The 14,610-nt window shown below is 41.7% G+C and overlaps 1 protein-coding gene across 4 annotated transcripts in view; it reads right to left on the minus strand.

Annotated features, from left to right (window-relative positions):
• Window positions 1–14,610, minus strand: part of LTBP1 (latent transforming growth factor beta binding protein 1) — a 437,031-nt gene that overhangs the window by 46,890 nt on the left and 375,531 nt on the right. For 2 of the 4 annotated variants that reach the window (XM_007450947.1, XM_007450950.1), the window contains 2 exons: window positions 5,389–5,514; window positions 1,877–2,020 (listed from right to left, as the gene is read on the minus strand). In XM_007450947.1, the coding sequence (XP_007451009.1) occupies window positions 1,877–2,020; window positions 5,389–5,514 (270 nt within the window). The remainder of the gene's footprint in view (window positions 1–1,876; window positions 2,021–5,388; window positions 5,515–14,610) is intronic. The other 2 variants (XM_007450949.1, XM_007450948.1) reach the window with 1 other exon arrangement.

Consider the following 14,610-nt stretch of genomic DNA (forward strand, 5'->3'; position numbering starts at 1 on the left):
ACCAACCCGCGTCCCCCGCATCGGCAGGCGGACCCCCAACCACTGCGCCACCAGGGAAGCCCCTCCCTAAAGCATAATCTCTACAAAAGACACGAGCAAACTTTAGGATCCCAGACATGTACCTTAATTGAAGCTATGTGAACTGAACAAACCACTTCTTGATATGACTAAAACATTCCAGCAAAACTGTATTTATAGTTTAAAAAACCCACCATCTCAGAAGAGATCACAAAAGGAAGAGAAATAGATAACCCTTATGTGTTTGGATTTTAATAATTCATTTTAATACTTCGTATAGTACTTAGTTATTAACAAATGGCTTTTATGTATATAATTTTAAAAAAAGCATAAAACTCTGTGAGGTAAATATAACCTTTCTTTTATAGGCGAGAAAATTGAAACTCATAGATGTTGAATGATAGGCCCAAGCTTACACAGCCGGAAAATAGCAGACCAGAACCCTGGTCATTCCAGTTTAAAGTATTACAAAAAGTTTGGAAAATAAAGGAAAAGACTATAATTTCCATTAATTCTAATAATTATCTTTTTACATCTTCTTTCCTTCCCTCCCTCCACAGATTGTGATCACTGGAGTATCTTTTTTTTCACTTGACGTTGTACAACATGCATCCATCATGACTACCTAACCTTCATATAGATGACTTAGTGACTATACAATATTATATGTGAATTATTCCAGTCAAAATAATACTACGGGGAAGGTGCTACTCTACAGAACCAAAGACAAATAAGAAAAAGGCAGTTACTTCACCAGTCCTGTTATTGACCAGCCAGGTTTTTGATTTTTGGTTTGTTTTTTTTCCATTACAAGTAGAGCTAAAATGAAAAGTCCTTTCTTTATGGCTCATGAGTTGCAGGGGTGGTCACTGAAGGAAGAGCAACCCTTCCCTCCAGAAACACTCTCTTTCCCGTCATAGTGTTTTTGAATTACTGTCTTACATTTAATTCTGCACCATCACCTTTCTATATTTAATCATTGAGAAGAAAATGTGTGTGGATGAAAATATTGTTATATTTTATTCCCTACTGCTTGCAAAGATAATTATCTCACACAGAACAAGTGTACCCTATTGAGGAAGAGCGAAAGCTTTCTTAGAAGCATAGATTTCTTAGAAGCATAGATAAAATCAACTGGGATTGAGCAAGATAGTAACACAGTCTATGTTTCATTTTATTTGGGTCTCAAAGGACCATTTTAGTCTCCTGCTTCCCTCAAAATACAACCATGCTTTAGCCACATGGCATAAACTAAAACGGTGATGTGGAAGTTGATGATTTATCTGGAAAAGCATCAGCTCTCCATTTCAATATGTGCCATGATGACACAGCCTCAATCAAATTTTAAACAAACACAATCACAGCCACTCTCTAGGCCAAATTCTGGGGGAAAAAAACCAAAAAACACCTTAAGAATTCCAAGTGGAAGGAAGTCTTTGTAGATCCTGAGGGGCCTTTATGTTGCTTTCAGTTTAGAGAAGTGTCAAAATACGTTTCTCCAAGGGCCAAGAAAGAAGAATTATGCAACTTAATGAGATGTTGCCATATTAAACCCTGGGCTGACGGTTCTGAGTTTTAGGCAATTCCCAGCCAATATGCTCATCATTTTGGATCCTTCACCCTACCCATGGCGTCTCCGGGTTGGAAAGCACATTAGAGGCCATGTAGCTCCAACAGTCATCACCCACATCCTAATTCCGCTGATAAGGCAGGCTCGGAAAGAGCATGGAAGCTTCCAGAAACAGCATGGCGCCAAAATATTTGGTTATTTCTTCCTCACTCCCAGAGTGTTTGGCCCAAACCTGTGTAGGTACAGGTCCCTGAGAGAAGCCCTCCGTCCCGACACAGTGTCACTTACCTGCCGAGGCCCGGGAGCGGCACTGCCCAGTCATCGGGCTGTACTCCTGGTTTTCATCAACGCACACACACAGGAAGGACCCTTCTACATTTTCACAGAAGGCTTCACCACACACGCCACTGAGCAGCTCACATTCGTTCACATCTGGAAAAGGGAGCACAGATCAAGTCAGACGTGTTCCTCACTCCTGACAGCTCTTTGTTTTACCAGCTGTGCCAAGACTAGTGGTGTCTGCTGGAAACAAGGTGACCCCCTGGGAGCAATCAAACCCTTCAGCTATTCGGGGGAAGGGGCTCCCAGAGGCAGGGCTGAAAGCTTTGGTTTGTGTGAAAGGACCATGAAAACACAAAGCAAAGTCTCCAAACTCCGATCCTGGCTTTAAGGAACAACTCGGAATTGTACTGCAAGCATCGTATGTACACTTTAATTTTCTCTTCCCTGACTTTTTGACATAATGGGGTCTTAAATAATATGACACTTCTCTCTCAGTTCTTAATTCAAGGAAAATTAGCAGCAGTGGCACTTCAGAAACTGCACAATTCTTTAAGTGCATTTTAAGAAATTGTTTTAAATCTACTCAAATGTCTAAAACTATAGTTTCCTAGCAGCCAAAATGTCCATAACTTAACAACCAGAATTCAGGTTGTGTACCCCTTTGAGAAATGAAGGAACAACCCCTGTAAGTAGTCACTGGGCTACATTAATCATTCATGGGAAACAAACTGGTCCAGTAACTCCTCAGTGATCTCACGATGCCTTTAAAAATTCTGTTTGGTGTTCCACAGTGTAATTTCTATTTTGCCAGATATTTTTCTTTTGTACTTAAATATACTTAATTAAAACACTAAAAACTCACAGATAAGTCCATTTTGTTTAAGTACATAGCCATAAAGAGAGGCTAATTTTATGTTTGCCCTTGCCCAATACTACTTTTTACCCATTCTCCTCTGAAGAAATTTTATTAATGAGTGTCCAGTTAAACAAAGTACCTGAGTTGGCATCTGAAATGCTCATGTATTTTATGCATTAAACGTGATTAAACATGTACAAACATCAGTTTTCATGAGCACACTCTGAGACGGTTTATACAAAGTTAAAAATTTGAGCAATTATCCAAATCATTCAGGAAAAAAATACTATTTTCACCTGCTATTCCCAGTTAATTGGACAAAAAGTTTATGTCTCTTGACTTATTTGGATAATTACCTCGGTTTTCCATTTCACTTTGTATATAAACAGATATAAATCCAATGAGCTGAGTTTTGCTTATGAAAAGATATTATGACAAAGTAAAGCAGACAGTTGGTATATTTAATCAACCTGGACAGTCATAACTTAGACCAGAAAAATTGACTTTAGAAATTTGCCAGTTTGCATTTATCAATTTTAGGTAACTCAAATGGAATTTTCTACTTTCTAACTTGTAATATTTCCAAGGCTATTGAAATCTCTCCTACCAGACTGTACATTCAATCAAAACATATTTTCTAGTTTACTTCTATGGGTCAGACTGGGGAGACAACGATGAGTCAGGCAGGCCCAACTCCTGCCTGCAGGGAGCTTACTGTCAAGTCAGGGAAATTAATCAGATACTCATACAGGCCAGGAGAAGTGCTGGGAATGAAAAGTACAGAGCACGATGACAGCATGCCACAGTGGACCTTAAGTGCAGGGGTGGGTTAGGGAAGTGCTACAGGAGCCAAGCTCTACCTGAAGGATGCATAGATAAGAAGGGTGGGCAGCCAGGGTCCAAAGCAGAGGGAAAAGTGTGGCCAAAGGCTGGTCCCAGAGGGCTGATTCATCTCTTAAACCCTATAGAACACCCAGAGTGGTGAGGTACATATAAGAGGTGTTCAGTTAATACTTTTCAAAGAGAGAAGAAACAGACAAATATAACGATATTTGTTGGGTTCATTAACATAACAAATATTCCTTCTATAAGGGTGGTATTTTATGGGTCAAGATGAAGCATCAACATGGGTTTGGTGTGCTCCTCTGACTGGTTAGAAATGAACATTAACCAGGGGCCCAGGAGCTATGTGGAGTCAGTGGTTTGAAATCTGATACCTCATTAGGTAACAGTTAACATTTACTGAGCACCTACAACAGGCCAAACATTAGGTCCAGCAAGGAGAGAGAGACACACGAAATTCTCAATCACACGGAGCTTATTGCCTTGGAAAAGGCAGCTGCAGGCAGTACATACATGATTAAATTATTGCAAAAATGGCTGTAAGTACTATAATAGAATTTGTTCAAGGTTTTCCAGAAGCAGGAGAAGGGATCACAGCTCAGCTGGAGTGAGAAGTGGAGCAGGGATGGTATCTGGGAGGAGATGACATCTAACTTCCAGCTTTAGGAACGCATGGGATGGATCTAGGCTCAGGGAAGGGGAGGCCAGGAGGATATTCCCAGCAGAAGGAGCAAACAACAGCCTAATAACTTCCCAGTTACGTGAACAACCATAAGCAGTTTTATGCTGCAGGAACGTAAATGGGGAGGAAGCAGGTGGTAAGGCTGAGAAGGTTAAGTGTGGGCCAGACCACGTAACCTATTAAGTCAAAATATTTAGTGAATAGCAGATGGTTTTTACCACTTGTATTTTAGTGCAAAGGAGACTACGGCAGGAATTGGAACAAGTGTTAACGACAGTGTTAGCTTAAAGGCGGTTACTATTCAAGTGCTTTTATTGTTCAATTTCTAGATTTTGTTTTTCCAGTTTAATCTGGATGGGGAATGAATTGGTGCTTTAATTACAAATTTCCAAACTAAAAAGTTACTGACTCCTCGTCAAGTGTCATCTGCCATGTAACGACCAGAGGTTTCCTCCTTAATTAAGAATAAAGAAAAAGCTTTGTTATTGGTGAAGTTATGAAAGGAATACCCTCCTTCCCATTTAACTGCTCTAATTGCAAACGTTTCATAATGAATTTCACTTAAAGAAATCATGGCTGATCAGAACATGAACTATAAAGTATCTTCTTTTATGTGAGCATGTGCTGGACCATATTCTAGGACATCTGATGATATTCAAGATTCCTTCCAGCTCCGACAATCCCAGAACAGACTGAAGAAATATGCTTGCACAATCCAAAGCATCATTTTACGGGTGTCATTCCTGGAAACAGAGACTCTTGCCAACACTTTTCCTTAAATGCACTTGCCTAAGGGAGGTGCATTTTGAAGACAGACAAGCTCCACCACACACCAGACTCTATTTCCTGTGCAGGAGGGACTGAAGCGTTCCGCATACCCAGCTAAGAGTTTAAACAGATGCTCTTTTTAATATACATTTAAACCCAAAGTTATGCTTCTCTATTTCTGAATGTCCCTAACCATTTCAGAAGCCACAGGATCCTTTTTTCCACATCTCCAAACCTTACTACAAGATCAAATTATGATGCAATTCTGCCCAGTTATCTTGCTTCCATCTCTCCTGTGGTTGATGACTTTGATTTCTTTTCGATAGAGAGATATGAAACATGTCGGGAGAAAAAATTCTAAAAACTCACCCACACACCCTTGCCCATCCTGTGGGGCCTGAAAGCCCTGATAACAAAGGCAGCGGAAGGAGCCAGCTGTATTGTCACAAAACCCGTGACTGTCACAAACAGTGTTGTTTACACATTCATCAATATCTGCAAAAAAGACATTGACCATGAGACACAAAACGTAGACAAACACCAGCTATTAATGGATAGACAGAGGTGCTCAACACACCCCGATTAGTATGAGATGATCATGTTTATACAGAATGAACTTCTAAAACATTTTACATATACATAAAATGTTTTGATGAACATATCTCATTAGACAAAATATTGGGTTCTGTGAGAAAGAAAACATTTACTTTTCCTCAGGAAATGTTTTCAAACTGAAATGACTGCTGCAGTTGCCACGGTCAGTGTTTTCTCGAGATACCTACAGCGGAAATATGTGAAAGTATTGTCACCTTTTGTGAATGCTGTAAATGCTAATAGTTCTATCTGGCGAATTGGGAGCTGAAAGCATTGGCCTGCCTGGGCAAAGGTTTATTCAACCCTAGAGATAAGCTTGGTCAAGTCTAAACAGCATTCCCATGAAGGTGGCTGGGAATGGGGGGTGGGAGTAGGGGGAGAGGGGGAGGGGGAGAGGGAGAATTTGATCTGATAAGTTCAGCGGTGTAGCCAGCCAGTCCCAGTCATTCTAGAAAAAAGACTTTATTCACAAGAAACACTTTCCTGTCACCAAGTTATAGCCACTCAGGTCCTAAATGTCAGTGCTGCTCCAACTGATTAGCCAGTGGCCAACTTGTGAATTCACTTTGTTCTCTATAAACTTGATGATAGTAGTCCTGTGCTTTCTATCCCCTGTTAATAAAAATGTTCTCATGAAAGTGATGTCTCGGGCTTCCCTGGTGGTGCAGTGGTTGAGAGTCCGCCTGCCGATGCAGGGGACACGGGTTCATGCCGCGGTCCGGGAAGATCCCGCATGCCGCGGAGCGGCTAGGCCCATGAGCCATGGCCGCTGAGCCTGTGCGTCCGGAGCCTGTGCTCCGCAACGGGAGAAGACCTTTTGTGAATGCTGTAAATGCTAATAGTTCTATCTGGCGAATTGGGAGCTGAAAGCATTGGCCTGCCTGGGCAAAGGTTTATTCAACCCTAGAGATAAGCTTGGTCAAGTCTAAACAGCATTCCCATGAAGGTGGCTGGGAATGGGGGGTGGGAGTAGGGGGAGAGGGGGAGGGGGAGAGGGAGAATTTGATCTGATAAGTTCAGCGGTGTAGCCAGCCAGTCCCAGTCATTCTAGAAAAAAGACTTTATTCACAAGAAACACTTTCCTGTCACCAAGTTATAGCCACTCAGGTCCTAAATGTCAGTGCTGCTCCAACTGATTAGCCAGTGGCCAACTTGTGAATTCACTTTGTTCTCTATAAACTTGATGATAGTAGTCCTGTGCTTTCTATCCCCTGTTAATAAAAATGTTCTCATGAAAGTGATGTCTCGGGCTTCCCTGGTGGTGCAGTGGTTGAGAGTCCGCCTGCCGATGCAGGGGACACGGGTTCATGCCGCGGTCCGGGAAGATCCCGCATGCCGCGGAGCGGCTGGGCCCGTGTGCCGTGGCCGCTGAGCCTGCGTGTCCGGAGCCTGTGCTCCGCAACGGGAGAGGCCACAACAGTGAGAGGCCCGCGTACCGCGCCAAAAAAAAAAAAAAAAAAAAAAAAAAAAAAGCGATGTCTCAATTGTGAAGTTACAAATGGACTTTTCAATACAGTTCTTCCTTACCCTCACAGCTACTCACTTTCCTCTCGCTTCTCCCACCCCCATCACTCCCGTTCTCCTTGTTTATGGCCACATTCCACATTCCACCCTCCAGGCTCCCTGTCCTCTCTGCCTCTGGACTACACAGGCCCCAAACACAAGTTTTTGGAGAAACAACCAAGAGAAAATGCAATTACAGCATCCAAATACATGTGAAGATTTCACATTTATGTTCAAATAAAGAAATAACAAACGATAAAGAAAATGACAAGTTAAATTGCACTCGACAGAATTTAGTTGGGTGGAGTTCATACTAATAAAGTTGAGTTTTCTCTTTCTAAAATTTTAAACACCAAGTCAAAAATTTTTCAAGAAGAAAAAGAAGATGCATGCAATGATATTCAGCAGCTCTCTCACTTCTCTTCCTAACTGTCCAACACTATCAAGCGTAACTTCAGAGACTGTCTCACTTCTGAACTGTAAAATATGAGTGTCTACAAACTTTTCTTAATTTGCTCAACTCAAAACTGTGTCCGGGGCCCCTTCTCCATCCCTACCAGTCTCTTCTTCCTCTAGTCCCACCTGCTCATCCTTCTTCTGCATCTTCGATTATTCCTCCCTGGCTCCTTCCCTCACTGCCTTCAAACATGTTAAAATCTCTTGGAAAAGCTATCATTTGACCATGATGTCACCAACAGTGTTTTTCCATTCCTTCTATCATTGCAAAACATATCAAAAGAACTATCTACGTGCATTGCTTTTATCTCCTAATATACTTCAACAGTAAAAAGGAAACAGTAACAATACTAATAACATTAATAATATTAGTACATTTCTAGAATTACTATGATAATTTACAAAATAACATGTCTAAAGTGCTTAGAACGTTGCCTGGCATGTAAGGTAGGAAGTGTACATGTTACCTACTGTTATTACTATTATAATTATTACTCGTCCTCCTCTTACTCTTCCCTTAATGACCTACAATCTGTCTTTCTAACTCTTTATCCCATGAAACCCCTTTGAGAAAAAACACCAATGGCCAACCTATCGTTAAGTTCAATGATCGTTTCCCAGTCAGTCATCATCACCCTAGAACTCTATGTCTGGTCAACATCTTCCCCTTGAACTCCCTTTTCACGACCCCAGGCAGAGTATTATTCTCGTTCTACCTTTAACCACTCTGGCTCACTCTCACCCTTTTCCAGCCTGAAGGTGGTGTCTGCCAGGGCTCAGCCCTCCCTGGGATCTGCTTCATCCTCAGCACTCCCTTCTTCTCTGTTCTCCACCCTTTCCACACTCTCCAGACTCCACAGGGCACAAATCCCCAGAACTTTGTCTCCAGTCAGGATCCTTCTTTTTCTTGATCATTTCATCTTCTATTATCATCTCAAACTGACCAAGCCTAAAACCACATTCACTGTCTTCCTACTAAACCCCACTTGCTGACCTTCGTGAGCAATCCCTCTCACCTCTATCCTTCCTTTTTTGCCTCTTCATCTTACCTCAACTTCAATGGAAAAACTCAATGAAATTATTTCACATCTTAAAAAAATGAATCTCCCTTGCAGCGTCTAACACAAAGACACTCAATAAATCTGCCCTGATGGATTTTCAATGTCAGCATCAGGCTGGGATCACAATTGATTTACTAATCACAACCATGAGAAGGGTAACTGCACTGTGTCATCAAGTCACTTCACACAGGCCACTGCTAATTTTAGACTTCCTGAAATGGGCACTTGTTGCAGAGATTACGTTATTCATTGAACCACAGGATTTAAGGGCTGGAAAGAAACTCAGAAGTGCTTTAATTACCACTTACGTACTGATGGTCTCCCAGTCTCTCTCAAGGGCTGGCCCTCTGTCCTCTAGAACCATTTATCTAATATCTATTGGACATGTTCATAGTAAGTGAACTTACTCACCATTTCTCCTGTATTCCCTTCTCCAGAGAACCCAACGCGTCACCCCAGCCATGAACCTTAGTGTCAATCCTTCCCTTTCTTCTACCCCCTCATTCCTCCCCAATCATGCCCTCTTATCTTTCCTGATATTCCTCATACTCCTAATTGGTTTATCTCTGGTCTTGTCTGCCTCCCTCTAATCCATTCTCCACCAAACTGCAAGCCTGCCAGGGACATTCCCTCGCTCTGAATATTCCGCCTCTTCGCGGCTAGAGAATGCCAACCACTCTCCTTGGCACAGCCCAGAGCCCTGAGCCCCCTTCATCGTCTGGCGTCTGGCTACATGTCTGGCCATGGTTCTTAGCCAACCTCCTTCCTAATTTATGCTCCAGTCCTATGATGAAATGCACTAGAGTTCTTTGAAAACCCTGGAGTCTTTAATTTCTCACTGATTTTGTGCACATCTCTTCCTCCGCTAGAAATTCTCCCCTCTGTCCGCTTTGCTCAGAAACTCTCCCTGGCCCTTGGTCAGCCCAAGAGACACCTCCTGTGTGGCAGATTTCAGGGACCCTTCTTTGTGCTCCCAGAGTGTTTGGGGACATTACTGTGCTTATCAGGGCTACTTCTGAGGGTGGGGAACCTTCAACTAAACCTCACCAGCAACTTATTCCCTACGAAATGGGACAGTGGACAGCAAAGGAGGAGGAAGGGAAAGCAGTGCCTGGAAACCTGGTGGCTTTTCAGTCCAGATTCTGGAAGTAAAAGCTCTTGCTTTCCTTTTTATGAACTCTGTGCACTTACAGATGACGATTTCTTGTTAATGATTGCCAGCTCAGGGACTCAATAACTGACCTTAAGGTGAACAAATCCTGAGCCGGTTATGAATTACTGGGTATTCTGCAGTCTCAGACTTACTGTAATAGTGATTAACAGAGAAAGTTTAGATGAGCAATATTCTGGATTTCAACGAATAGGAAAAATAACATAAAATGCCTGGAGACTAGCTCTTCAACAACTAATATTTTATGAAAATGATATACTCTGACTTTCAGCAGTTTCATGTTTCAACAGTGAGGTGAAGTAATAGCTTAAGAGGATGTTTGTTTCCCTTCTCTAATGACCTATATTTAAAAAAAACATCATTTCATTAGAATTCTTTTTGATGACATGAGCTCTCAGATATTTTTTTCCATTGTTAGTCCTGTCTATAAATAGATTTATAAGAACTGCTACAACTAATATTAACTCTAAGAATAAAGCTAAATGTTAAGAGAATTTATTATTATGCTAGAATAAAAGCCGATCAAGATGCAAACTTCATTAAATAGATGAGTAAAAGCCACCCCGTTTTTGCTGAAGTTGAATTTTGAATATGAAACTAAATTTTGAATGATTCATATATCACAGATTTTCCTTTTGCTTAATGAAGGATGACTCTGTTAAATTACTAAAAGGATTTTGCTTGGGCATCTGTAAAAGCCATGCATGATATTATCTATCACCAGTCCTACTGTCCACCAGGTAAGTGATACAGGAGTAACTGTCCAGAGATCTCTCAGCTGACAACCCAGATGAATTTGATACACTACTGTAAAAATTGATTTCTTATGCAAGTTTTTGTTAGTTATATTTTACTAAGCAAGGCAGATATAAATATTACCATTTCAATGGAAATGAATTCAAGAAAAAATTACACAGACCAAGGAAAGCAGATCACTGATGTGAATTCTCCAATAACAAGATTACCTAAATGTCAGAAAGAGAAATAGAGCATAGTCCTGGATGAACGGAACTGCCAGGGGCTCATTTTTAAAGGGGCAATGTTGTCAATGACCAACAGGCCCACACTTTGAGGGTCTTAACCACTGTCCTACTTGGTAGATCAACTTTCCTTGTCCGTATGCTTTTCACTTAGTCCATTTTCTCAATGGACCAAAAGTTTTTCAAAACCTACTGACTGTTATTAGGGATTCTACATATAACAGCAGAACTCCAACCTTGTAGCATGTCCTTCGATTCTCACTTAGGTAAAGTGAACTATGAAATAACATGAAAGTATGGGGAGGAAACATGATTTTCTAAAAGGAGCTGGGGTCAGGTAAACTTTATTTACTAACCAAGAAATTACAACTGTGCTCAAAGACCTCAACAATGAAATTCATAACAAAACCTCAATGATTCCATTAGATGTTCTGTGTTATATGCAGAAAAGTCCATGTGCATGGAGAAAAGGGGTATTTGGGTATATTCTGTCAAATAAATGATGTGGTTTTCTTCTTTTCAGATATGCTCTTCAGTTTTTTGTTTTGTTTTGAATTAACAAGAGTCTTTTTCTCACTTTCTTAACATCTCCTACCTTTGTTTTCTTGCTTTTTCTTTTCCTTATTCTGAGCAGGACATATCCATCTATTCAAGGAAGGAGCTCTCTGACAAGCCTTCCTTCTGCTACCAGGGCTCTCTAGAGAGGTGCATGATGGGAACGGGGTGTCATTTTTGATAAGGGATGACTCATAGGAAAATTCCCCACAGCTCTTGGATGGTTGGGAAGAAAAAGCCTTCCTGTCATCAAAGCATTTTTATTTTTATTTATTTTTTAAAAAAGATTTTTTGGATGCGGACCATTTTTAAAGTCTTTATTGAATTTGTTACAATATTGCTTCTGTTTTATGTTTTGGTTTTTTGGCTGTGAGGCATGTGGGATCTTAGTTCCCTGACCAGGGATTGAACCTGCACCCCCTTCATTGGAAGGCAAAGTCTTAACCACTGGACCACCAGGGAAGTCCCCATCAAAGCATTTTTAGATGAATGATAAGGTTTATCTTAATTCAAAGGGACTCTGAAGATTATCCAGTTCAATCTCTTCATTTTAAGAACCAGAAGACTGAGGCCTAGAGAGGAGAAGTAACTTGCCTCAAGGTTACCCAGTCAATCAGTGGTACAACTGGCAAAGGAGCAGAGCTTAATGAAAGAACAATCTTCAGAATCTAAGTTTGTGGCTGTATCCACCCCATCTTCTTGCCTCCCACCATGGTTATAAAATTGAGAGGATGAACAGAACTAACGCAACTGTGAGCCCATCAAGTACACTGGAGTGTGTCCACTACGAAGGTGCAAGTCAGAACACATACTCCTAGACTTACCACTTACTGACTTATAGTTTAATCAAGTAACCTCCTCTTGTCCTTCAACAAGGCCTTGACATCAAGTATCATCATACCTGAAATCTAAAGATCTGAGGTTTTGTAGGTCCTGAAGACGCTTTTTTTCTAGGAGACCCTTGCAAAGAAAGACCCATCAAGCACCAGGGATGTGTAACCCACAGAATGTCTCAGGACCATGTCCAGCATTGGTGCTCTTTGGATTTCTCCATGAGAAGGAATGACCCACTGTTTCAGCCCAAGGCTTCCTGACCAATTGGAATTGGTTAAATATTTGGCACTAGACTCTTAGGAGAAGAGAGCCAAAGAAAGCGGGCTTACACTGGAAGGGATGTAGGGTTCCTGCTTCAGGAGAAATGCAGCCCTCAGACTCTTTACTGAATGGAACAGAAGCAGGCCAGGAGACGGTAAATCCCAGCCAAGAAGTGGGATTGAACAATGTTAAACCAGCTGAATATCTGCCCAAAGGAATTTTTAAATGGCATGGCTATGGGCCCAAAAGAGATTAAGGTCTCTCCCACAGCACAGGAGAGAAGCCAGGATTAAAGGGAAGATGAGCGCAGGCCTAAAGAAAAAAAATAAAATTTAGCCAATAGGAAATGAAAAACTGGATTTGGAGACAGTCCAGACAACACAATAGGATATGGAAAGAGACTTTTAAAAAAGGTCCACTGAGGTCTGGCAACGTCAACAAGGCTGAAGAATATGGGCCTTGTTATGGAAAATAACTTTGTTCTGGGAAATGGGGATGAGCCAGAAAATAGCAGAAGACGGCATCCTTGTGCAGAGTTTGACTTCCATGCTGTTGCCTGACAGAGAAGAAGTTGGGGAGAAAACCTGTGGACCTTGATGGTCACAAGTATGTTTTGAAAGCCAGTGGCCTAAGATCAGCAATGAGAAATGACAGATGTATAGAAAGTTATTTCAAATCCAACTTTCTAGCCCCAAATTCTGGAAAACAAGGCTGGCCAATGAGAGATCAATTGTTTTTTTTTTTTCCAGCCCTGAAACTCACTACTTTAAAAGAGATTTACTTGAATTATTCTTTAAAAATTACCCAGAGCAGCCTCCCAAATGATATCTGGGAATAGCTAGAAGTTCCCGAGAAACAAAACTTAAACTCTGCTCTGATTTTAATCAGTCATTACATGAGTAACATACATTCACCAGCCACAGTTAAAGATAACCTAGTGGAAAACCACCCTAAAATCACAATCATCATAATCCCAAACTTATCCAAAGACACGGGACTCATCCTTGGTCACCTCCCCACATACAACCATCGCACTCCTCTGATTTTCTCTCTCGTTCTATCTCCAATCTCTCCCCTCTTCTCCAACCTTACTGGGGGCCTCCTCATCTCTCACCGGAATTCCTGCAATGACATTCTACCGGGTTTTGTGCTCTCAGCCACTCACTGCCACTCCAAACCCATCCTCCACAATGAGAGAATGATTAACCGATTGAAATAGTCCAACCAAATAATTCTTTGCTTAAAGCCTCTTCAGTTTTTCTCTAGGGATAACAGTATCAAGGCCCATGCCATGTATCTTCTGGAGCTCATCCATACTCGGCTTCTCAAATTATTTGCTTTCCTAGCTGGCCCCTCTGCCTCTGCATCTTCTACTGCCCTTTCCCTGTCTACTGGATCATTCCATCAGGATCAAACACTTCCTGCTATCACCTTAAAAACAACAAAGAGCCTCAGGGCACAAAATCTCTTCAGCTAGAACCATATTTCTCACCCCCCTTTAACAGTCAAGGTTCCAGCCTTTCCTACATGTGCTGTGTCTACTCCATTAGTTCTCATTTGCTGCTGGGTGGCTCTCATATATAGTACTCCACCAAAACAGCTCTTGGTAAGGTCATCATTTCGTAAAATCCAAAGGACTCTTCTTGATTGCCATGTTAACAGATGTCTCGGGGGTGTTTAACACACTTGACAACTCTCCTCTTCTTAAGGCAGGCTCTTCCCTTAGATTCCAGGTACTGTATGCTCCAGGGTTTCCTCTTAATCCTCTAGCCACATTCCACAGTCCTTCTCTTTTACTTGACCCCTAGATGTGTTTTTCAGGGCATAGTCCTAGGCCTTCTTTTCTTCTCATTGCATGGTCTCTCTTGATGGCCTCATCCATGCTAATAGCTTCGAACACCATCTATATCTGGGGACTTCCAGTTTGTATCTCCAGCATAGACTTCTCTTTCAAACACCAGATCTAACTTGATCCAATTGCTTGACTGTCACACCCACATGGACAACTCAAAGGCAACTCTAGTTCGATACACCCAAATCGTACTTTTTTTTTTTTTTTGCAGTGCGCGGGCCTCTCACTGTCGTGGCCTCTCCCGTTGCGGAGCACAGGCCCCGGACGCGCAGGCTCAGCAGCCATGGCTCACGGGCCCAGCCGCTCCGCGGCATGTGGGATCTT

The sequence above is a fragment of the Lipotes vexillifer genome, unplaced genomic scaffold (genome assembly GCF_000442215.2).
Source record: "Lipotes vexillifer unplaced genomic scaffold, Lipotes_vexillifer_v1.1 scaffold776, whole genome shotgun sequence".
Taxonomy (NCBI): domain Eukaryota; kingdom Metazoa; phylum Chordata; class Mammalia; order Artiodactyla; family Lipotidae; genus Lipotes; species Lipotes vexillifer.